At 42.4% G+C, this 25,834-nt stretch overlaps 1 protein-coding gene across 4 annotated transcripts in view; it reads right to left on the bottom strand.

Moving 5' to 3' along the window:
* DAPK1 (death associated protein kinase 1) overlaps positions 1-25,320 on the bottom strand; it is a 95,155-nt gene extending 69,835 nt beyond the window's left edge. The window contains exons 1-2 of one of the 4 annotated variants that reach the window (XM_055698522.1): positions 24,752-25,320; positions 23,342-23,490 (exon numbers count right to left, since the gene is read on the bottom strand). In XM_055698522.1, the coding sequence (XP_055554497.1) occupies positions 23,342-23,490; positions 24,752-24,889 (287 nt within the window). In that variant the 5' untranslated portion in view covers positions 24,890-25,320. Of the gene's footprint in view, positions 1-23,341; positions 23,491-23,912; positions 24,066-24,751 lie in introns of those variants that run through there. The other 3 variants (XM_055698523.1, XM_055698524.1, XM_055698521.1) reach the window with 3 other exon arrangements.
* Between the last annotated feature and the right edge of the window lie 514 nt (positions 25,321-25,834).

Here is a 25,834-nt window from a genome sequence, read left to right as displayed (position 1 = left end):
GCCAGAAGTGGAAGAGCACTGGGTCAACAATAAAGACAGCTCCCTTCCTACTTCCTAGTTCAATACTAGTGAAATTTCTATAGCAACTAATGAGTTCACACAGGTGTTATTCCACGTGTAACTGTAAGACTGTCTACCTGCCAGAAACATCACTGAAGTGATAGTGTGTTGGTGGTGAAAAACAAAAAAAAAAAAAGCAGAGCTCTGTTGTCATAACACATGGTAACTACTGCAAGGCTGGCAGTTAAAGATTGACTTGTAGGCCTGACATGGAAATTCGTCAAATGGAACACACCTTCCTGTCTGAAACTTACCATCACACCCAAAGAGTCAGAAAAGCTTCTGAATTACTTTTCGTTATCTTGGCAACGCCACAGACACACCAGCAAGCCTCTTCTGTAACACCTCTTCAGCTTAAATTCATTGTCATTCTCAAGTTCTACCTGTTCACTAGGTACAACTTCAGGTACTTATTGTTCTTTTTGAAAGCCTTCTCAAAGCACGGGATACAGATATAAAATATCTTCACAGTGAGCACAAACTCCTCCTAACAAAGGTTTCTCAGAAGTCCATGTCCTTTTGGAAGACATAACACAGTAGCAGTTACACGGGAAAAGACAAGTGACCATGCAGCTGTAAACAACCCTGCACACAACCATTTCACCATGGTGCTAGAAGACGACTGTTTATCAGAGATGGAAATGTGATGATAAGATGAAACCAGATGACAAAATGGCTTGAAGTGGCATGAAAGATAGATAACGTGATCTCTGCTGAGCAGGCTGTAGATGTTACTGCTATTGCTACCTAAGGACAAACACAGCTTTCTCATGACGGCAAATACAGCAGGTACTGGAATTACAGTGAGCCCAAGGGACACTGCAGTCTTTGAAGATGTTACAGAAAACCTACAACCACATGGAAACCAGACCACCACCAAGAAACAGTCACTGCTTTTCTGGTCTCGTGATTTTTTATGCTGTAATTTTTCTTCCCATCTGCCACGTGACTAGCAGAAAAAATAACCTTCAGTCAACACCACCAGGGTAGCACAAAACAGGCCAACACTGGAACCCTAAAAATGAAAACAGGGAAGGTAATAGCTTTTTTGAATTCTAAAGCTCTGCTCCAAAGGTAAAGGCTATATAGGCCACATATTAAACATTTTAAGAAAATCGGGAGAGTGCATAAAATCAGTTTAAAAAGCAGTACTATAAAGAAAAACAACAGGAGGTTTGTCTATGCTATTTATTATCAATTGGGTAATTTTCTCCACTCATTGTCTTCCAAAAATAGTATTTTTCCATAATTCAGTTTAACTAATTTTCAGATTAACATCATATACTTTACAAGTTTATTGGGCTGGATTGCTAGCACAGTGGCAATTCTGCAGCATATGGCACTACAGAAAAGGTGCCCAACATATTGATATTCTCCTACTCTGCCTCAAAAATGAAGCTGGTTCAAGGATGTCTACCCAAGGTAGGTATCTACCTACTCTCCTGCATGCCCAACTACTTATTCCTGTCATCACACCTCTTCTTCAACTGATCTCACACAATCAAAAATTACATCTAACCATTAATGCTCAATGATTCAGTTTAAAAGATAATTATTTTTTTAAAAAAAGGTGTTCACACAAATCATGGAGGAAGGTGCTACTGTGTGTCATAGGATGAAATGGCAATGAGCTGAAATTCTTAAAGCCAATGTTGTCCTGTGTCTTTCCAAGTCTAGATGCAGGACTGTACTCTAAAAGAGACAGAAGAGAACTCAGAAAATTAGGCAGACTAAAAAATTATTATATCAGACATGGTTTCAACTTCTTTTATACTACTTTTTTTTGAACAAGAAAGGTTGTTTGCAAACACAGAGTTCTTGTTTTCTACGCCCTCAGTTTCCATTTGTGATGGCAAAACATCTCACACAAGTCCTCTGCTTGCCCAGCCATATCCCAGTCATTAACACTAGCCAGAGAAGTCAAAGGAAATAAATTTTGAGGGTGGCATGAGGGGTTGTTGTTGGATTTGTGGATTTTTTTTTTTTTTTTTTGCTTCTCAGCAACCAGTAGTTATTCAGCATAATTTTCTAGAATTTCTATTCCTTTAAGATGCATCACCAAAGACAAAGATGAGGTTATTTCTTATGCACTATGATGTGACTAAGGAGAGCTTAACTAGGACTTATATGGGTTTCAGTCAAAAACTCCAGTACTTTTCCACAGTGCTCAGTTTCTTCCAACTACAGAAAGCTAATTACAGTCAGGTTAAGAAACAAAACTGAAAGAAATTACAGCTAGTTCACTAAATTTGGGGTACTATTCTGCAAGCATCAAATTTGATTTTTATATAGGGTAGTTACAGAGGTGGATTACCTGAAATGAAATATAAGCTCAATGTTTTGAATTGAAACAGACAAAAAAAGCAAAACAGGTCAGAAAAATTTCCCTATAGATGACTTCCTCCCTGAATTATGAAGCTGAAGGGGCAGAATTGAAAAGATCAAACTTCGTTACACTAACTTTCCAGCAGTAGCCACTTCAAATGACCAGAACGGTCAAAACCTACAGTTGCCCCTAAAACCTAAAATCCAATAGAAATGAATAATATAATAAAGATACTCCTTTACTATGTAGTCTTCTCATCCCAGAAACATATTGGTGTGCACTTTGGATGTTTGGGAATTTCAGCAGGAAGGTTGTATGAACAAGAGTGAGATTGTATGCAGGACCAACTTTGGTGTCTCCAAAGGAAAAAACACAAGTGATTAACTGAACTGTTGCTTCATTATGAGCAGATAAAAAGGCCACATTATAGGCTCATCTCTGAAACAGTATTTCATTCAGGTTCAGAGTAACCTCCTCGAACCTAAAATGCAAAAGACTACATACACTAAACACCTAAAAAAAGAGCTCAAAAAGCAATGCAGCTACTGTAAATGGCAAGTAAGGAACAGTAAATTGACCTTTAATGGCCTCTCAAAAGCACTTGAAGGTGAAAAACTTGAAGACATCTACTCTAATTCTTTTCTCAACATCCTCCTACCCTACATAAGAGCAATTACAATTTTCAGAATAAAAATTCTAAATGGCTACAGAGAAAATGTGCACCACAGTTATATTTGCATAAGCAAGATAAATACTAACAATTAGCAATGTTAATTAAGATGAATGCAAGAATTCACTATAAGATGTCTTCTGACAGTAACGATCCCAACTTCACTGTTGTTTTGTGACTGATTTTTAAGCTGAACTAACAGTATTCCGGTAACTTTTGGTTAAAACAGCTATGACTGTAGTTACCAAAAAAAAAAAAAAAAAAAAAGACCCCCCCCCAAAAAAAGAGTATCAAGGTGGGCTTGTTACCACACAAGGTAACTTTCTGAGGTAGGTAATACAGTTAGGATGTTGGACAAAAAGGGGCTAAGAGCACATCACAGATAGAGGAGATTCTTTCAGACTAAAACTCAGGATGTTTCCATCCTTTCCTGACCATGAAAAATCCCAGCTTCTGGGTGTTTATTAAGTGATTCAGGACAGCATGGTACATTTTGATAGTCAGCGATAACGTCAAGGAAAAAATCCAACAGGCATCAGGAAGCAAGTATCATGTTGAGATTGAATAGCTGGCAAAGTGCAAAGGACAAAAAGCAAATGTAAACAAAGGTAACACCCAAGACAGAGACCAGAAAGCAGTGATGTGTTGTTTCTGATCGCATATGGAAACAACTCAACCTTGACCCAAGGAGGAAGAAGGGAGAAGAAAAGGTAGAAAATAGTTGATTTAAGCAAAGCTAGACATAAAAACAAACTGTCAAATGTACTTAACTTGGTCTGAGCATTACAAAGATTAACCAGCCTCTTTCTGTGCAACCTTGAAACATGGGGAAGCTACTGAAAAGACAAGGTGAGTAGCAGCACTTCAGGCAATAACTGACACTTGCAGCTCTGCTTCACTTCTGTTTGCACCATCCCACATTGCAAAAGGACACAGCTATTACATATACCTATTGTAAAAGTAGAGTAAACCTGCTCTCACTCCAGCATAAGGCTACATGGTGCATCCGATAAACATGCATTACCTACCACCTACATGCAGGCACCTGCCACCCAAAAGCATGCATGCATATTTTACAGCCACCAACAGGGTGATATTAGCCATATCCATAAAGCTCATTTCTTTACCAAAAGGATGGATTAAATTCTCATAGATTCAAGAAGCATCACATTATGATACCTTGCTTTTTCCAGTGTTTCACGTCTAACTGTAGCTGAGAAACTGTTTCTGTAAGATACCTCTTTTTCTCTATGTCAGCAGTTCGTCATTCTTGAGAAGGTATGAAAAAACACCAGCACATAAACACTATCTAAAGAAAACATTACTTCATAGATATAAGAAAACTGTGTTCAAATGAGACAGCTTAAAAGGCTTTTAAAGATTCATAATCCCCCCAAAATGATCAATATAATGGGATGAGGGAACAGAACTTTATTAAGCCATTTTATGCAGCTGACTGAACAGGACCTCTCAAAACATGATGATTACAATACCATGTGTGGGGTAAAAATGGAAGAAAAAACAAGCTCAGAAACCAAAATACCATACATCCTGTACATTCCCACAAACAGGCACACAAAGCCTTTCCTCTTCCCCCCCCCCCCCCTTGTTTTTAAGAAAAAGTGAGTAAGCTCCTTCACAAATACATTCTCATTTGCCTTTACCTCTATAAGACCTACTACAGGAGGACTTAAGGTTGTATAGTCAAGGACCTTGGGCCATAAAACTTTACAATATAAATTCTGGAACAATAGAACTGCTTAAAAAGAATAATATTAATGTAAAGGACACCCTTGACAACACATGGTATGCAGTACACACGTGACATTTGAAAGGGCAGTCACCTTTTTCTCCCTATTTTTTTTTAATTATGAAAAAAAAGACAGAAAAATGGGATAACTAATATTAGAACACAAACAAAAACAATAAAAAAATCAACATCTTCTGCATTCTAATTTTCAACTGAAAGTGACAGTCAAAAGAACGCTCCCACCTCAGCTTACTTTCTCCACTCAAACAGGGGCATGACAACAGCAGGAAGGATACTACTAGATGCTACAACAGACAAGCTCTGAATTCAGCAGGAGCTGCACAATGATACAGAAGTCTCCTACAGAGGCATAATCAGTCCTCCAGGAAAAGATAAAAATGAATAGCTGATAATTCATTTATTTAGCTAAAGAATCCAACGGCAGCTAGGAAACACTGATGTTTTCCCTTGCACCACACTTTGCAGAACATTAACACCAATAATCCTTAAAAACTTCACGTGACACGCAAGTCGATTTTCCTGCCACTAATTTACTCCACAGGCTAGAAAAACTCCTGCAGCCCCACTTCAATTTGGACTTGTTTTATACAGATAGACATATACAAGGAATTCAGAAATAATTTCTGTCTGATTCATAGAGGCGACAGAGAAACATTTTTGCACTCAACTCTCATTTATGTTACACTATGCAGAGCTTAAACCAGACGTGTGTTAAGAGAGTTTTCACAATGTAGCCCTGCACTCACCACTGTAACAAAGGGCAGGAAACCAGGTTTCAACAGACGGGAGCATCCGCTCTGCAGCAGCTTACAGCTTCGTATTTTTTCAGAGGTGGCCCCGATGAACTAGATAGGAAGCACCACCAGTATTGAAAAGAAGGCTGAAGTTTTGCAGGTGAGGAAAGCACTATGGTCTCCCTGGGTGCAAGCACGCAAACAAGAGGCAGCTGCACTCCCTGTCTTCTCACCACCTTTGCTTGAACGTTTGGGGCTAACAGCTATCATTGCATCTCCTGCTTTACTTTGTTTTCTGGTCTTTTATTATTTATGTTTCCAAATCATCAGAGTCTATCAAATTTACCCTACACCTGCATGTAAGCCTTCTAAGGAACAACATGTAGGAATGCACACCTAGGTATTTTTCATTTGAGGAAAGTACAGATTCATGATTCAATTAGGCAGAGATACAAAAGTTTCTGTCTCTTTCTTAAGTGCCACACAGCATGAAGGACTGGTTTTCAAGAAATGCTGGCACTGACAGTGGTATTTCTGACAAAAAAAAAACAAACCAAAAAACCTAAAAAAAACCCCAACCCAAACAAAACAAAAAAAACAACCAGAAACCCAAAAGAAAAGATCTTGCAGCTGCTAAATCCTCCACAGACAGCACCAGCACACAGCCCTCCCTCCCATCAATGGGGTCATCTTCTTCCAAAGGAGCACATGACTTTAAAGAAGTTATGACCACAGGGTTAGCAGACAATATATGCGATATCTCCATGATCATACTCTGCTAAGCAATTAGGTCAAACCATGCTCTTGAAAATTAGTTTAGCACAGTTGAAGGTGAAGGAATGAAAGTATGTGGGGGAGGAGATGAAGCAGAAAAGGAGTAGAAAGATTTATTTTAACTCTCAAGCACATACAAAGTCCTTGCCAGAAAGAGGAGTTGCACTGTTAGAACTTTATAGTGTATGAAAGGAACATTCTTGGCACCAAAAAACTGGCATCTGTGTACAAATAGAAAGAGTGGTTTTCAAAGTTACAAGCTGTACCCAGAAACAAGAAGGAGCTCCTTTACATCAATGTGCTCACCAGTACCATCTTGTTCATTCCAAAGTACACTTTTGTCAATGGACTGACGTGGCTTAATAGTCAGGTAAGTAAGAAGATTTTTGTTGCCGTTAACCAGAACAAAGAGATATTACATGCTTTTATGGAGTTCTATAATTCTGTTGTTTTCAAACAGATTCTCTTGCATGAGGAGGAATTCTGATGTCAGACTTTTTTCTATTCACATTTGGGGTTTGGAAATGCAAATTTGAATGAATAAAGTACTCTGGGTCTACGATGGCAGCAGATGTTCAGAGGCAAAGACACACTGAAAAAGCTGGAAGCATTGCTGATGGTTTGATGATTCTGTCCTGGAAACACATAAATTACTGCAGACACAAAACGAAGACATACAAACAACTTTACAGATTGCTGTAAGAAGTTCACGGAATTATTTTAAGTCTAAAAGCAGCCAAACAAAGACTAAATTATCTTTCTGCTTTAACGGTTAGAATAGGTGGGTGAGAGACAAACACCAGACAGGCACACACAAAACCTTCCCTGCTTCCTGTATGTATATAAACAATTCAGCTCTGTCTTCAGTTTCATATTATCCAGCATTCGCTTGTACAGTCTGGGTAACACCAGACATGCGTGCTTGTCACTGTGCCAGTAAACGAGACAAGAAACGCAATTTTATCAACATCACTGAAACTTTTTACAAGAGGCTGAGCAATGACCAGACACTATTTTTTTTCTACTCTCTGATCCAGTTATTGCCTAGGCAGGAACAGGAATTACAACATTATCAGGAAAAAAAAATAAAACAATGAACAAAATCCCTCATTGGCTATTCTTTTGTGAACACATGCATAATATCTAAATGCTGTAACTTGCCCTCTAAGGGCTATAAAACTGCTGAAGAGATAAACAATTTTTTCCATGGTTCCTTGTTGAGGATTCATTTTACCCTGCAACTACTTTTCACTTCTAAATTTCATCTAATATAGTTCAACGTGAGATGGCCTAAGTGCACATCTATTATATATTGCACATCTGTTATATATACAATTTGAAAGCTTCAGTTAGTTTTTAAACAATCTTCTCCATGGTATGTTTAATCCCTTTTTTTTTTTTAATTTTTATTTTTAATATGACACTAAGCCATATCACAAAGCTCAAGAGCTCTTAGCTTCCTAGTATACAGACGACAGCAGTGCTAAACCACACTTTCCTGTCTCTCTCATTTGTACTCTGCAGTACACAAAACCAGTGCAGTGTCAGATGGACAGAAGCTCAGTATTCTGTGGTTCCCTCCCAAAGAACACTTCAAAGTCACTGATCTTTGGCATGTGCATTGTTAAGACACTGTAACAAAAGGGAAAAAGTACTGACCTGCTCTAGAGGACTTTGGAGCTGGTCCTTTGTCAATATGCAGGCAGGGAAAAAGTTTCACTAAACATGATGTCAGTTATATCACATGACAAATAAAAGTTATACACAACCAGTATGAAAGTGAACTTAGTCTAAACACACACATATCATTCTTGTAAAACTTGGAGACGGTAAAAACAAAAAAGTGAAAGTGTGGGAAGGTCCCACGCCTCAAGCTCCCCTAACACAAGTACTTATACTTCAGTGATTAAAGAACTAGGTGTTATCTTATTTGCCTAAGCAAGTACTGAAGAAATGCTTCAGACAGAGGTCTACTCACAGATATGCTGGTTCAAAATACCAGTGTGAAGTCCATGCCGAAATGTAGTGGTATTTAATGTATAAGCTAGGGAATATGTACAGCTGTACAACCTCCAAGGCAGCTGGATGTCAGCCATTTCCTATTAATGATGCTTGGGCTGGAGCTTGCTGAAACCCATTTGATCTGAATACATGTACATCTGCTAAAGCCTTTTCAGAAACCATCTTATAATATGAAAAGCAGAGTATGCATACTTGTAAACAGTTAAAGTAATAATTACATCTATGATGGAAAGGAAAAAGCCTGAAAGAAGGTGGGATAATGCACAGAAATGCACACATTTTCAAGCAAAGTGCTACCCTTACTGCCATTTACAGTATTAAAAAGGAGCTTGCACATACAGGTACATAAAGGATCAGTGCCTAAGTACGTACCTATATAAATAAATAGCATAATATACCATGCTAGTACTTAACACTGGAGTTTGAGTCAATGCTTCTATTGTTCTTTAGTACTTTATTCTCCCCTTTATTTCAGCTTTTCAAGAAATCCGTAAAGCAGCTCAGCAATTAACATTAAATCATAAGTTAGTCTTGTTAAATGTTAAAAGATATGTGACAAACATCTGACTCAGAACTGAACACAAAAGCTGTCATCCCTTGTTCAGAAGTTTTTACACCAGGAGCCTGGACTGAATATTAAAACATACCAGCTGAAGAAATATTTTTGTGATGTTGTTGCTGCTATTTCATAAATAAAATGTTTTGAGTTTCCTGCTTCTCTTCTGTAGCAACGGGTTCTGAAGCACGCCTGAAGTGGGTGCTTGTCCTTCAGTTTTAGAAGGAAGAATGTCATGATAATGCTTATCAGACCCCAGTTATGACATCCACTCTTCCATCACAATGAGCAGCTTTCCTCTAGTTCACCTTTTCAGAACCTCCCTGTTTTATTGCATATGACCTATGATCTTAATAAGCAATAACAACGTGCCTCTAGGCAACATTACTATGCAGATTTTGATGCTGGAAGATACCTACATTGAATAGCCACAAATAAAAATACACAACTACATGATACTCACAGCACAGCTGTACCTGTTAGATGCATAAGAAAACATTGCTTTTTCAGTACCTTTGAAAAATCATTTAATATGGTGATAGGGTATGGACCATTCATGAAACATTTGCTAAAAAGAGGGTAAAATCTAATCTCTGAAAGCAGAAGTAAGGATGGATGGCAAAGCCCCAAACAGGTTATGACTCAACTTTCCAAGAAACAACAGAGTAGTTAAGGTGTGGATGTTAAGGTGTGTTCATGTTTCAATACTTCCCATCAGGTATGAAGCATCACTGTAAAATCTGTAGGTATCTTACTAACCTTTGAGTACCAGAGCACAAGGAGAAACATACAACCTCAAGTTTATACTCCACAGAAGATGGCAGTAATTTTTTCTTGGGAAAATTTCTGCATTTTTTTCCTCCAATTATTAATTTGATGTTAGCTAAATATGGAAGAAACTCACCAAGCAATACAATCTATAAATATATCATTTGAGCAAAAAAAATTTAAGCCAGTGATAAAAATACTGCTTTTTCTTGACTGAAGACAGGTTTTTAAGAAGACATGGCATTACAAACAAAGCACAGTTTGTCTCGCATACACAAATCCCATACCAAGTGCCTTAGTAACTGTCCATATACATTATGGGTTTATGAGCTGCTATTTACAGCCAAGTAATTGCCTGCTTCCCCAGTTCTTCAGCCTTTATTCGCAACTACTCACTCCCGCAGACAAGCTTGGGCACTTAGGAATTTAAAACACTTAGAAAAAATATTCCAAGTCGCCCCCTCTGACCTCTGTGCAAAGGAGGGCTTGTCTGACTACCCTATGGCTGCTGCCGCAGGAAAACATACTCAGACCGTGCAGTCACCAATCTCATTGTCCAGTGTTCATTGACAGTCAGGTTTTACTTCCCAGTTTAGAGCAGTTCTTCCACGCTGTCTTAGCTGGCCACACCTGCATGGCACTGATGCAGAGCACAAAGGCACAGGCAGGCTTTACGTGCAGTTTAGTAGACTGAGCCAGCAGCATCCATCACAGCCGGAGGCTTCCCCATCCCCCTGGCCACACATTCCTATGCCCTTGCCAGTGGGGCTCGTGTTGACACTTGCCTGATGTGCCCGAAGTGACCCAGTTCAGGGAGCTCAATCTGTAATCCCCTCCCGCTTCCAGGCTGCGCTCAGAACAGTGCCAGTGCCGGCACAGGAGAAGCAGCAGGAGAATGCAATGCAGTTCAGCGAATGAGGAACAGGATCATCCCATTCACTGGCCCTCTCATCAGGCTGGTTTAGCCACCCTGTAAGAACAGCCAGGCAGGCCAGCAGGCAGGTAGGGCAGCGCTGACCAAGAACTATCACACCCTTAGGAGGAACAATAACATAAAGGTTTCTTTTTAAAGGAACAAAAAGGAGCAGAAGTGGACCAGCTTTATAAGATACAATCTGAAATGGTTTGCTCTCCAGTTAATGTTAAAACTGGCAACAAAAGCAGGAAAAACAATCCTTCTTTTACACAGGAATGTGAAGTAAATAGTAGCAGAGGCCCTTTCAAATAAAAAGCAATGAGGAAAGATGAGACATAAGGAACTAAGCTCTTCCCTGATGTGCTTTTCTTTCCCAGGGATTCAACAGCAATTCTGTGCAGATGGCCCTGTTCACCGAGATAAGAAAATACTGCCAGACAGATTAATATACCAAAAAAGTCCTAACTCCCATACCAAAATGTTTGAAGTCTACACTTGCAGAACAAAAAATATCCCAGACCCACATAAAACATAACAGCCCAAAAGATAAAGAAAGCAGAAGATGATAAGGTGAAATGTCTATCTCTGGGATTACATCTGCATCAGTTTCATTAAAAGTAAAAGATCCGAGTATCCCAATAAAGGAATTAGTCAGCAAGAAGAAAGCTATCGAAAGAAAGTTAAGATTTATTACCATCAAAGACTCCCATGGTTTTTTTGCTCCCACTTTTTTTCCTGAAGAAATAATAAACTGCCAGTTTTATTGATGAAGCTATTGAAAATGCTGAGTTCTTGGCCACAGAGTTGTTAGACCCAAGCAAAACACCCACTAATATTATTTTCCTTTGTGGATGAAGGGGAAAAATCCCACACCTCAATCTCTGTTAAACTTGGCAGAATAATTTAGTTGTAAACCGTGCCAGAACAGAATACGGTATTAGCATAGAAGTTACCTCTACCCTGTTATACCTACATGACGAGGCAAAGGAAGCACAGTACCAAATAACACACACCACACAGAGTACATATGATTCTAAGTTTTAAGCACTGTCTTTCATAGTCTCATTTAGAAATACAGGCTTACAAAGGACCGTCTCAATGAAGTACATCCTCTTAAGCTGCAGACTGTGGATAACTGGCTAGCTGAAAAGGGTCACATAGACATAGTCCAGCTGGCTGGACAAAAATGCACATCGCTCTCAGCTTATCTGAAGTAAAGCAAAATACACTGTCTTTGGCTGTCCTTGTTACACAGTAACAGGAAGATTTCGGTGGGAAAAGAATGTTGCAGGTGGGAACAGATAACTACAGAAGAGAAACAAGGGGCGGGCTTGGTATTTAGGCAACTAACCAATAATGAGCTTAACTTTTGTAATATGTATGAGCTAATTATAACAAGGCATAAAAGGTGACTGTAAGAGACAATAAACGAAGTCTGCTGATCACTCATATTGAGCGACTGTGTCTTCCCTCCGTCGCGACAAATGGCGCCCGAACAGGGACCCTAGAGAGGGCTGAACCTGCGAGCCACGGTTCGACGGAGATTCGGGTACCGGTGCTGAAAGCAGCGCAGGAGGCGGAAGGGCACAGTCCCCGCGCCCGGGAGCACCTACAGAGGGTCCCGCCGGCCACGCGTCGCCGGAGTCTCGCAAAGGCTGCAACAGCGCTGACGAAGGTATGGAGAGACAAGCGACGTACGATTCGCTCATATGCTTTTTAGAAAAGCGGAGCGTTCGGGACATAGATTGTAAAAAGGCATTACCCGGGTTATTAGCGTATGGGATAGCGTCCGGGACCCCCGCGGCAGCGGCGAGCGGCGGCGCAGCCCGGCAGGCCCCTTCCCGGCCGCGGTTTCTCTCCGAGGCGGCACCCCCCCCCCCCTCCGATCGGCGCCATGGCGATGCAAGCGGCCAAGCGAGCTGACATCTGGCTGCCCCCAGAGGTCAATCGGATCCTTTATATTCGGAACCTGCCGTATGAAATCACAGCGGAGGAAATGTATGATATTTTTGGGAAATACGGACCTATTCGACAAATCAGAGTTGGAAACACTCCTGAAACAAGAGGAACAGCTTAAGCTTCTGAAGGAAAAATACGGAATTGAGTACAAACCCACCAAAAAAAGTGCTTCAGATGTCCCCTACAAGAAATGGGTTTCTGCCTTGAACTAGCAAACATTTCTGTGTTTAAAAAGAAGCCTTTTTGCCTTGATGGAGATAATTTATTCTGTATTCTGTATTTATGCTGTATTCTGAATGTGGAAATTGGTTGGGACTAGGAGGCTGGCTTAAAGGCATTTTGCAAACGGGATTATTATTTTTGATCATTATTGTAATAATAGTTTCTTGATCAAAACCAGCCAACACTATTTGTAAGCATTAGGCATATCTGAAGAGAATGCCTTTATTTGAATCAACAGTTAAGGGGTAGTTTAGTCTGAGGCTGTGGTTTTATCTGCTTCTGGTGAATTTTTGAAGTGATGAAATCAGAGATACAAGGTATACTAAGAGTTATGAGGTAATAAGGTAATAATCTAAGTAAGGCTGCTGTCTTTTATATCTACAAGTGCAATATGCTTTTATGTAGCAGAGAGAAACTTTAACAATAATGTTGCTTGAGCAAGATGTGCATGTGACAACTTGGGAAAAGGGATATCACAACTGGAGTGCAACAGTGTTCCTACGTCTGGCAGAGTGAAATCTTTCAAGACCTGAGTTTAGACAGTCTAAAATAAATTGTTAGTATTCAGAAAACCCATCTTAGGCCTCTTTTGCTTACATAGTGTTATGGAAGTCAACTGCTATTGTAGAGAATTAATGATTTTTTAATACATATTAACAAATACTACTATTTTAACTTGAGGCAGTTGAGCGAGAAATTCTCACGTGTAGCATTTGAGGGAATGTCAGCATAAATCGCACTTACAGTAAGACTGCATTTTTAATTACTGTACTCGTTAAGATTCAATGATGCCATAAGGCTAAGGCCTTTTATCACAGATTTGTTCTGAACTAAAAGGTGTGTACACATGCAGATATGCACATTTGTGTTATTTTCCTTAATTGGCTACAAAATAATATAATTAGGTTGGGGACTAGATCTTGGGAATTTACCTATTATACTTCTGTTTGTTAAGGAACGTGCATAACACAGCACCCGTGTAGGCTTGGCTTGTGGCATAGTTGTCAAATTTAGCATGGACATTCAGACAGATAAGCAACGTACTCTTCTTGTGTGTATCACCTACAAGCCATTATGGCTTAGTGTGTAAATCTGTATGTAACTATTGAAAAATCCACTTATGAATGTATATAGCTTAGAACTAATTTTTTCCCTTTGTTAATTCTTTGATATCAATGAGGTATTCTTCAGAAAATGTATGGATTGGTTGGTTGCATAAGGGCAGTTGTTATTTGGACAGAAAATTGTTAATGGTCAGGGATTTTCCACTACAATATTTGCAAATATTCCTAGTCAAACATCATTTTGGTTTCTTTTTGGGTTTTGAGCTTGCATTAGTCCATGTTCAGAACTTTAAAATTACCTTTGAATGTTTTTAAACTTTTTATATCACTGGAACAGAAAGAGCATCTAAATTAAAGCTTCAAGCTAACTTTATTTTTCAAGTATTTCAGGAATTATACTTCTGAACTGAGATTTTATAAGTTGGCTGTGTATTTTCCTGTGTTAAAACGCTGTTATTGAAAATGGTCAACCAAGCCTATGTCGCCCAAAATAAAAACGGGGGAATTGTGGATAACTGGCTAGCTGAAAAGGGTCACATAGACATAGTCCAGCTGGCTGGACAAAAATGCACATCGCTCTCAGCTTATCTGAAGTAAAGCAAAATACACTGTCTTTGGCTGTCCTTGTTACACAGTAACAGGAAGATTTCGGTGGGAAAAGAATGTTGCAGGTGGGAACAGATAACTACAGAAGAGAAACAAGGGGCGGGCTTGGTATTTAGGCAACTAACCAATAATGAGCTTAACTTTTGTAATATGTATGAGCTAATTATAACAAGGCATAAAAGGTGACTGTAAGGGACAATAAAGGAAGTCTGCTGATCACTCATATTGAGCGACTGTGTCTTCCCTCCGTCGCAACAGCAGACAGCCCTGCAATAGTCACCAAGATGACTAAAAATTAAGAAAACAGAAATAAGAGAACAGACGAGAGGCCCCATATCACTTCTCTATTACCACAAGACAGTTTAAAAGTCACCAGACTCCAGAAAAGAACACCCTTTCTCTGTCCTGTAGGAGTAACAACTTTGAAACACCACTGCTTCAACAGACTATGTGACCTAGGGAAAATGTCCCTCCACCAGTTCCCATGGCAGGCACGTGGGCAGGTACTCTAAGTGAACACTTTATCAGCACATCCACCCAGAACCTCAAATCTTAGAGGACTACTTACTGACACTTGAGAGAAAACTGAGGAAAGGAACAAGAGCCCGGAAGCCCAATTTACATACCAGACAGAAAGCAGGGTTCCTCAAATAACTTGTGAAATCTTAGAAACACAGTATTAATTGACCACAAATAAAGACACTGTGGAAATCAAGTATTTCCAGTCCACCTGTTCAGTTACAGGCTAACTTAGCATCCTGCTTAACCAAGAAGTGCACAGACAGAATGCTACTGCCCAAAGCAGAATTATTCCTTTCCAAAGGCTCACTCCTCTGCATAAGTCAGCAAAAAATTCAATTAAACTATACTTTTCAATCAGGTTGTATGCACAGTTACAGTTTACACTGACTGTGAACTCTTCCAAGCTTTCAATATGTTTGTGAACACCCAGTGAAAGATTTTTTTGTTTGTTTTTTTAAGTACAGGCAAGACCATCTAAGCTTCCTAACTTGCTTGCACACGCAGGCAGATGACACTGGTGAAGACTTGCTTTAGCAGAGTGGTACATCACTGCACTAGCAAGGTCCCTGCTGCTGGTGCTCAATGCATGCACATGGTCTGGGCAACCATGCAATGATGCTTCCTCCTCAACAGAGTCGCCTCTTGAAGTGGAAATTGTCTGCCACATTTGCTTGTCTCATCAGGAAGGAATAAAGGAAAGGAAATAAAACATCAAAAGAGAATATGGTCGCAGACCATCATGTGTCTTACTCAGTGCAGTGTTTCACAGCAGTCTTAAACCATGTGAACTATTCTGGACTTGACTGAAAAGCACCTATTACAAGATGTTCTCCACTGCATCAACGTGTTGCACAACAATAAGAAACCACCGAACTCCAACACACTAAAAATTTAACACCTTTACTACAAAAGGACAACATCCTCAAGGACTACAATACGCCTGGGAACGGAACTCTGAAAGACAGGGTTAAAACTAATCTAAGATACACACAATGACTGTATCCTTACCAGCTTCCTCCTTTCCTAGGACAGTATCATGCAGTCCTTCCCTTTAATTTTACAAGCTCAGTCTTGATACAATTTAGGTTCTCCATTCACATTGGTTTCACTTCAAAGATAAGTCCTCAAGTTCACTCTCCTGGAGGCAAACAGCCTTCCAATTTCCAGCCTGCAGATTCATCTGCGAACACCGTAAATGTAAATCTAGTTTCTAAAGTTTCTGTACCTCCCAAGTATTTTTGTTCTTTCAGTGCATTTAAAAGTCACACCACTCCAAGCTTTGTGGTGCTGGGCTAAATGTAGCAAAGTCTTAGATCTCCTCTCAAGAAGCTTCTCCTCACAGCTTCATCACCAGAGCATCTCTTCTTCACTTTGTAACAGAACAGCAACAGTCTTTGAAATGGAGGAATCAGAGTTGTGCATACCATATAAAGGAGGATGTAGCAAGATGCACAAGGCTATGGGGAGACACCTGGCCCTTCAATTCATCTCTGGCATTAGCACGTTCCATAACTGCACCAAAATCAACAGGAAAACAACAACTGACCAAAACATGCAGGCTCCACTCTTTCTGTATCACCCCCTAGGTGATGAAATCTCAGAGTTCAACATTACCTATATTAGACTCCCTGGCACAGCCTTTGTACCCAGTTCTACTAAATCTCAACCCACAAATTTTACTTTTTTTTTTTTTCCTCGAATTCTCTCCCCCATCGGGGGGTGGGGGTGGGAGTAGGTGCAGGGGCATGGGTGGCAGGAGTAAGCAGCTAGTGTCTGCCAGGTTAAACCATGACAGCATGGGAAGTCAATGAATGAAGTCGATGAATGCTTTTCAGGATTGTTGGATAATTCTCCTTTGTGTCACCTACCTTCCTGCACTGGGGTCAAAATACAGTCTGAGAAACAACAGTATTATTTGAAACAGAGCTCCTATGCAAACCACTACCATCCAGGAAACAGCAAGTACTGAGCTACAGCATTAACTAGCACCTTTTCTTCAGAATACTAAATTGTACCAACCCGTTGCACAGGTCTGCTAACCAAGCCAGTCAAAAACAGGAGGACACCTGGCCATTAAGGCCAGCTGTGGGTCTCACAGGAAACATTTCATTTCCTCAAAGAACTGATGATACACCGTTGAATACCTCTGAGCAACTGCAACAACCATTTGTCAAAGCTACTCTAGAATCACTGAACTGTCTGTCATTCTCCTAATTTCCAGCTTAACTTCTTTGTTGTTGGTTTATGTTCTTCTGCCTTGTAGTAAAGTAACTCTTTACCTCCATCCCTCCTACATATTTAACTTGACATAGATTTATGGAGGCAATCACAACTCCATGCAGGCTGAGATTTCATACTGCTTTCAGCTGATCTGAGTGTCCAAGGTGGTGGGTTTTTTTCCCCCCTTTGACCACACTACTACATAAAAAACCACCAAACACCACCTTACACAGAAACACACAACAGAGGAAAGTGATACTGCTCCTTTCAGCCACCAGCAGTGTGGACTGAGCTTGGTGCACAGCTCCCATGATAACATAGTCTCGGCCTCCCTTCTCCTAAGCTAAAGGAGCCAGTTTCTCTTTGGTACACACAGCTGCAGCAGACAAAGTGATGTACTCCAAACATCTGTAAAGGGAGATAATGGGGAGTGGAAAAAAAAAAAAAAAAAAAAAAGACAGACCAAACACCACCACCCCCAAACAAAGAAGGACAAAAAAGTAAAGCCCAGAAAGACATAAATAGAAGTTTCAGCACACCCCTAACATACCAGCTCCGGTACTGATTGTGCCTCACTGAGCCTGGCTAGAAAAGAAATCAAAGACGACCATTTTTATCTGCTTCCTGATGAGTTTAGATTTACAAAGCTTTGTGCTTTTAAACTGAAAGCACAGAATAATCAGCAAGCTCTAGTTTTAATTACACTTCATTTAAAAAAACCTACAAAGCAGGCATTATTCTCCCCCAGAGCGAGAAATAAAACTAAGCAGGACCAAGCAGTTCTACCCAAAAACCATCTGCACCTCTTGTGCTTTTTATGAAGCAAACCTCTCAGCACATTTTACAAGGCAGTAATTGTCACCAGCAGCACTGTATGGTGACAGCCTCTTGCAGCCTGCACAATCAGCAGCTTGTAGGTTATTATGCATTTGCGAAAAGGAGGCATTTTGAGGCACAGCTAGAAGGTAAAGTAACTTGAGAGGCAAAATAATAATTCCTCCCACCACACTTTCCTCCAGTTATGAGGCCGCCTTTTTCAGTACCGGTACAACCACCAGGGCCACGACTTGCTGACAAGCACAGAATAACCAGCATCTCCTCTGAGAGCTAACAAGACTGATACAACAGTTACACAGCTCACTAACAGCACAGAAAGAGTTCTTTGCTGTAATCTGAATTTCACAATTTTCAACCCTTGGAGAGAGGGAAAAAAAAAAAAAAAAAGAAGCCAAACACACACCATCAACAACCAACAAACCATGCTACCTGCTCAAACAGCAACTTGTAGCCAGTTTTTCATGACCTTCCCAGGTCCTTGTCCCAGAAAAACTCATATATTTCACTTAATGTGCTGTAATTATCACGTTCTACTGGAATTTGCATACACATACTATATATATCTCTATATATATATGTACTATGGAAGCAATGAATTCCACATGTGCAATATTTATCATTGTGTCTGTACAAATAACACAGGAAACAGCACCACAGAGGTTTGCACCTTCTCCATCTTCAGTACTTAACCTTGCTTTCATACAGGGGTAAAACAGTTAACACATGCGTTTTATTGGAGCAATGCAAATGAGGTTACAGCAAGAAAATCAAGAACACAGACACTGAAAGTGTCAGTGTATGACAGTTAAAACTTTTATGCCTTACATACAATACTTTCAGCCTTACCAGACCATCTTTCACATTGCTCCTTCCTCCACATATCATTTTCTAATCTGATAATTCATAGGAAAAAATGTTACACTATAACAATTATTAAAGATGACTGGCATGGGTTTTAAAAGTGATCACTCTGAAAGAAGTATCACCTCAAAGGAATTTCACATCCTATACATCTCACAACAGAGCTTGTCAATACTTGCATAATTTTAGTACGTCGGTTAGTTAGCAAGATTACTTTAGGTTGCCAAGCCTGAAAAGTGCCACACAGGTCAAATTCTAGTTGCCATCCAAGTATTTTCTGTTTGGTGTTTTTAGCTTCCTCCCAACACAGAAGTGCAATGTAGTCACAGTTATGGCGTGCGGATAGATGACGGACAGCCTTTGCAGCTTGCTGACTACAGAAATCAGTTTCCAGCATCTGGACAGAGGGTGAGGGAAGATAAAAAAATTATTTCTTTTCACGCAACACTCAAAGGCAAAAGAACATTTTTCAGATTGTAAATACACATTTGCACAACTCCCTTTCTCACTTATCAGCATATTAGCCTATGCATTTTTCTCTCACAAGTGATACAGCTATTAGATACCTTAGATAGCAGGGTTAGCTTACTGCTTTTTACTGTTAGTGTCTCTGCTTAGTAAGCTACTAAGCAGAAACAAACTGGTTACCAGAACCACTGAGATTCATCATAGCTTTTATAAAACAAGTTGCAAATGTTTGCCTAGTGAGTCCAACAGGTCCAAACAAGTTTGAAGTTTAAAATTGTTAGATACCTCTTCCTACATTTTGAATTGACAAGATTCTAAAAACTGCAAACCATAGTGCAATCCAAATACCATTCTTCCAAGTCCAAACCTTTATTGCAGTAATCTGCATCTCTTTCAGGAAGCACATGAAAGTTTAAAGAAAAAACTAAACAGGGGGGTGTGGGGGGTGAAAGAGAATGGAGCTGTTTGTAAAACCAGGAAGTCTCTTCAATTCACATAATTTGATACAGCACGCATGTATACCATAGCTTTATTTGGGTACCTCTCCCTGTAATTATTTAAGCAATGCTGCATTTCTTACAGTACTGCAGCAACTCCCAAGGAAGGCCAGTCACAGGAGGGTAAAAAAATAATAAATTTATTAGTTTGATCTGGTTTTAAGGTCTTCATTTGCATGCTCACCATGGTGAGGTTTTTAATACTGATGAACTCCAATTCCTATGTTTTGGGTAGACTGACGTAAAGACACTGTTGCTGGGTATTTAAAATGCACACGCAACTGCAGGCAGAATTAAAGTTAACAAAATAGCTTTAGTAAATTTGTTGCTCTTTCATGATAATCTCTACCACCTCTTGAAATTTCACGGCTGGATGATTACTTAACACATCTGTAGGTAGCCTGCATCTGAACAATGCAAGTATCACTTCAAATTTCTATGATGGAAAAAAAGTATATGCAATGCAACATACACAATGATCAAGAGCTCAGTCTTCCATGCTCTGTGCTAATGACAACATCTGATCCACAGGTCTCACAGGACTGTTTTGGTACAAAAGCCTAAGGTAAGCCAACTTCAACAGCCATGAACGTGTTGAAGAAATCATGTACAAGCAAGACAAATAAGGGTGATGCTGTCAGCATTCACAATCCCAAGTTTCTCTTTTCTTTATTCTCCCCAGGTTTAAATCAAAACAAACCAAAGAATGGAACAGAACTCAAATATTTTGGCAAAATGAGAGAGGACTGTTTATTACTTTTTCTGCAAAGGTACTATGAAATGCCAGAAAACTAGAAAGTGCATTTTTATTTCAAGCCAGGCAAACCATTATCCATTTTCCTTGTTTCCAACAACTCTAGGCTTTATGTCAAGCCGCGTTTAAACCTGCTGTATGAGTTTCTATCAAAAATTTCATTTACACAACTTATTTACTTTCTTCAAGATACTTTTCTTACATCACTTTCTTATTCAAATGATATTTTTATTCCAGTTACTGTCAGAACTATTATAAGGTAATGAAGACTGCTAAATAATTTACAAGGGAATATAGTGGCGATTAAAGTTTTGAGTATTTGCATCTTCACTGAGCTTTCTCAAAAGGCAGGTTGGCCTAGGAACTTCAGGTTCCATTCATTCAAACACACCTCTGTTAATAAAAACTCATCTGTTCATTTATTCACCTTGTTTGCTGCATGACTGCAGCTAAGTAAGAGGAAATAAAAGAATTCTTCCCTAAGAAGGGAGGAAACACCTTGATATTGCAAAATGGAATTTTGCTTATTCCAAATTAAAATTTCATCATTGCTTAGCTCAAGTATTTAATCACAATGTGGGTTCCCATACAAGCACAAGAAATTTTAAAGTCAGAGGTGTTTTTAATATTCACTGCTTTCTGAGCTTTGAGCCTCAGGGTTCACATTTGCAACTGCATTCATATGCAAACGTAACAGTGAGAAACCTACCTAAAAGGTAAAGGAGGAATGGAAGCGGATGGGATTTACAAGAGAATATTGCAACCAACCCTAGAAAATTCAGTTTAAAAAGATGTTTAAAACACCACTGAACTAAACCATACAACAATTATCCCGAGATTTGCTTACTCTTATGGTTTTATGGCAATGCTTCACAGTGGAATAATCCTGGTATCTCAAAGCGATGCTGAAGTGAAAGCCTTGGCTCTTTTAAATAATCGCATTCAATTTTTAAAGCAAAAGCCCTGCCAAACATTTCACAATGTTTTACCATCCACTGGTATTGTCCCACAAAAGTAGATAAAAACGATGAGATCCTTAGTTTTCTTTACCTTTTTTTTTTTTTTTTTAAAGGAAAAACTAGAGTAGAGCTTAACATTAACATGTGGCTTTGAAAGCATGTCTGTTTGGAAAAATCCCCGTATATTTAAACATTTCTTACGTAATTAGCCTAAGGGCAATTGTTCTATTTCATACATATGTATGGGGGACCAAACACTTGACACTTTCTTTTTAAAATAAATACAAGAGAAGTTACATATACCTCAACACTTTCTGAACTAGCACATTGACATCATCATCTCCCCGTAAGGCCTTAAGAAAATTAAGATAGATGAATATAAGATAATTTCAAGATCTGTGTCTTTGTTTCCTTCTATAAAGTAAATCATGTATCAGTGTCTGTAAGCACAAGGATAATTTTAAGAGTGCAGAAACCTAAACCTGAATTTCAGTACACTTTGTGTTCTTGCAAAAAGCATGGAAATCAAATTCAAACATTTTATCTATCCAAATAGAGTATCGACCACTCAACCTAAACTTATGGTTTACCATGATAACATGTCTTTCTACCATGATAACCAGTAAGTTAATATGACTTCGCTGTCTAACACAGCCTGCCATTCTAGATGTATGAAAAAAGAACACTATGTGAAAATAAAAGCACATATTCATCACATACCTGTAGAACTCATGGCAACAAGCTTGTATATAAATGGGGTGAGGTTTATTTTAAATACAGTCCAATGAACTTTCTCATAATGTTAGGGCTTTTTGTTTGGTTGGTTGGTTTGTTGTTATTTTTTTGGTTTTGTTTTTGTTTTTTTAAGAAGCTGTGTTGTTTTTCTAAGTTCTTCCTATGCCAATGACCTGTTCACTGCATTTGCTATTACTGGACCCTTCACTGGAAAGGCACACACAAGTAGACAGACATGGGATCATCTACCCTACACGCGCTGCCCTGTGACAATTAAACACTGATCCCAAGCTTTGAAATTGGCAAGATGAACACTAGAAATGGATTCTGCCATACTGCTATGCTAAAAGGCAATTGGATTCCCCCTTAAAAGAAAGGGGACAGGTGATGAAAAGGCCTTGCACGTAAAAGAAGCTTTGAAAAACGGAAAGCGCTGAAAAAACAAGGCATGACAAGGCTTGAGGTCGGAGGAGATCACTGCACAGCATTCAAGAATCAAGGTTCAAGCAGGCAGCGCTTCACCTGCAGCGCTCCGCTCGCGTCCCCGGATATGACTTCCAGCTCCAACGGCGATGCCCAGGCAGCGAACTTCACCGCTGCACGACTGACGAAACACGAGAGTTTCTCTCGCTTCTTAAATCGTGTTGTTGAAGTAAAACCGAACACACAATACACAGCGAGCCCTTCACTGCCAACACAATGCAAACTCCCGTGCTGCAGCCCACCACGTCCGCCGCCGCGCTGCCGGCCCCGCTCCCCACGCTGCCGCAGCTGCCCCGGCGCCGGCAGCCCGGCCCGCACCACGCCCGGGAGGGCGCCAAGCCGAGGGCTGGGAGCTGCCCGGCTCCACAGCCCCCTCAGATACGTATGAAACAGCCAAACGCACCGTTCCCAAGATCCAACTCCCTCTCCCGGCTTCGGGCGCCCCAGAGCGGGCGGAAAGGCAACGCGGGGCATTTCGAGGGGTAGAAGCCGCGCCCGCCCCTATCCCTTGCCCCGCCGCGCTCAGCGGCAGCGCCCCCCCGCCGGCCCGCACCCACCTGCCCAGGTCCTCGCCCGTCTCGTAGTGCTCCTCCAGGTTCTCCTGCCTGAACACCGTCATGGTCGCCGCCCGCTTCAGCCCCTGCTCGGCGCCCTCATCACCAGCGCCCCGGAGCCGCCGGGGCCGCCCCGCGCTCGACTGCGCGACCTGCGGAGGAGCGCGGCCGTGAACGCCCCTGCCCACGCCGGGCAGCTCCGCCCGCCGCCGGGGCCGCCCCCGCCCCTGCCCACCCCGAGGGAAGCGGCACCCGCGGGCCGGGGGCGCCTCCCTGCCCCTGCCCGGGCGGCGGGAGAAGAAAGCGGCGCCCCGCGCCCCCGCCCCTTCCGCGGAAGCCGCACCGCCGCCCAGCCGGCCGCCGGCGCCCAGCCGGCCGCCCGCCGCATTCCTCCGCGGCTCCGTTGCCCAGTCAACCGGGACGTGCCGCCGGGCCTGCGGCGGGAACCCCCGGGCATCCCCGCACCTGACCCCGGCCGAGGGCGGGAGGGCGAGGCGGGGGTTCCCCTCCCCGCCGCCGGGCAGGGGCTGCCGGTGCCGGGTGCCGGCCTCCGCGCCGCCCGCTCGCCCCTCACCCGTCGCCGCCGCTGCTCCTGCCGCGGCGCCCCGGCCGCTCCGCGACCTGTGAGGCGGCGACAGCCCCGCGGCCGCTCCCGGCCGGCGCGCAGGCACGGCGCGACGCCGCCGCGCGGGGCGACGCCGCCCGGCCAATGAGAAGCCGCCCCCCGCCCCTCGCCCCTCGCCGCGGCCTGCCCGCCCCTGCCCCGCCGCCGTGCGCCGCGGCCAGGTGCGGCCCGGCGGGGGGAGCCCGCGGCGGCGTGGCCCTGCCGCCCCCCCGCCCGGCGCGGGCCTGCCAGCGCCTCCCGGCGCGGCCATTGTGTGCGCCGCCGCCGCCCGCGCCCCCGCCCCCGCCCCGCTCGGCGGCCGCGCCTCCGCCGCGGGCAGCGTGCGGTGGGGCTGGGGGCAGCCGGGAGGCGGTGGGCCCCGGCCTCCTCCCGCCCGCCGCCGCGCCCTGCGCTGTCAGGAAAGCGGTCCCCGCGGGACAGGGCGGGGCCGGGGGGGTCACCGTCCCGCGGGACCGCCATGGTCCGCCACCGCCCGGCACCGGCACCGGCACCGGCACCGGCACCGGCCCCGGCACACACCCCGCGCCCGCTGTGGCGGGAGCTGCCCGGGGCCGCGCCGGCGGCGAGGGCAGGTGGGCGGCCGCAGCCCGCCCGGGGCGCACCGGGGATCCCGGCCCGCACACACCGAGCCCGCCGCAGGGCGGGGGCCGTGGCGCCGCCGTGGCTCCCGGGCGCTTCGCACAGTGGGCGTTTCGGTGCGGTCTGCAGGTGCCGTTTGATCACCAGGCTCGAACAATGGGCGTTTTTAAAATACAAAATCGTGGAACGGTCTCTGCAGAGTGTTGCACCTTGTATTTTGTGTTCGCCAACACTCCCTGCGTTCGCGCGTGCTGGTGCTGCTCACGTTCAGCTTCCCCAGTGTGCAATGGCTCCTGTAGCGTGTTGGTCCCACCACGCCAAGTCAGAATTTTGACCGGTGTTTGCATTTTTGCACAAGATTTTTCCTCATTGCTCTATTTTCCTTCCATTCATGTTGTTCAGCCTTGCGCCAGTACATGATGTCGGGTAACTGAACAGCTTTTAACTTCCAGCTGAACTCTCGAGGTCTCTCAGAAAGAGAATTACTCATCAAAGGTGAAAAAAAGTTCAGCGCGGCCATATGATTTTACACTTACTTGATTTAGCACTTGAGAGAGCCTGGCCTCCTCCAGGTACAAGGCAACAAGTACAGAAGCCCTGAAATTTTCTGAGTGAGTCACAGTGTGACCTTGGGCAAGCGTCAAAAATTTTTGTGCCTACACTGATGTCATCTGTAAAATGAAGGGAGGGCACTTGAATGGATCGCTGGATGGCAAGTTACATAAAGCCATCTTCAAAGAGGGCAGCACAGTGGTGTCTCCTCAGACTGAGTTACATTCAGAACTATGCACCCTTCGCTGTTTGATTTATAGCCAGACATGCAGGAAGAAGTATGATGCTCTGCCTTGACTTCAGCCTGTTTTCTACATATTTATCTCCAACAGGTTTTCAAAGTCATGACTTGCATGCTTCAGGTTGTCAGAACTTCAACAGTGCTCAAGGTTTCTAACAAACACTGGATACAGGTTCAAAAGTTCATTTTGGTTTTAGAGATTCTTCCTTTGCTGGAAATGAGGACAATCACTGGAGCCAGCCCTTGAAATCTGAAGCACTCTAGCCTTGCTTGGTTTCCAGATGTTTTTCACTTGTTTTGGGATTTTTTATGATGGCCCTGAGCTCATACAGTAACATTTGTTGTAGCTTGTATGTATTCTGCACTGCAAGCACTTCTCAAACATGCAACTCAGTTCCTCCTCTATGACCCAGTCCCACTTTAACTGAAGAATTGAAATTTCACTATTGATTCAAGTAGGAGCAGATACACGTTGGAATCAATATGCCATAACTGAGGT

The sequence above is a fragment of the Falco cherrug genome, chromosome Z, assembly GCF_023634085.1.
Source record: "Falco cherrug isolate bFalChe1 chromosome Z, bFalChe1.pri, whole genome shotgun sequence".
NCBI lineage: Eukaryota > Metazoa > Chordata > Aves > Falconiformes > Falconidae > Falco > Falco cherrug.
Note: the sequence above shows the minus strand (reverse complement) of the source record. Positions and strands in the feature narration are given on the sequence as shown.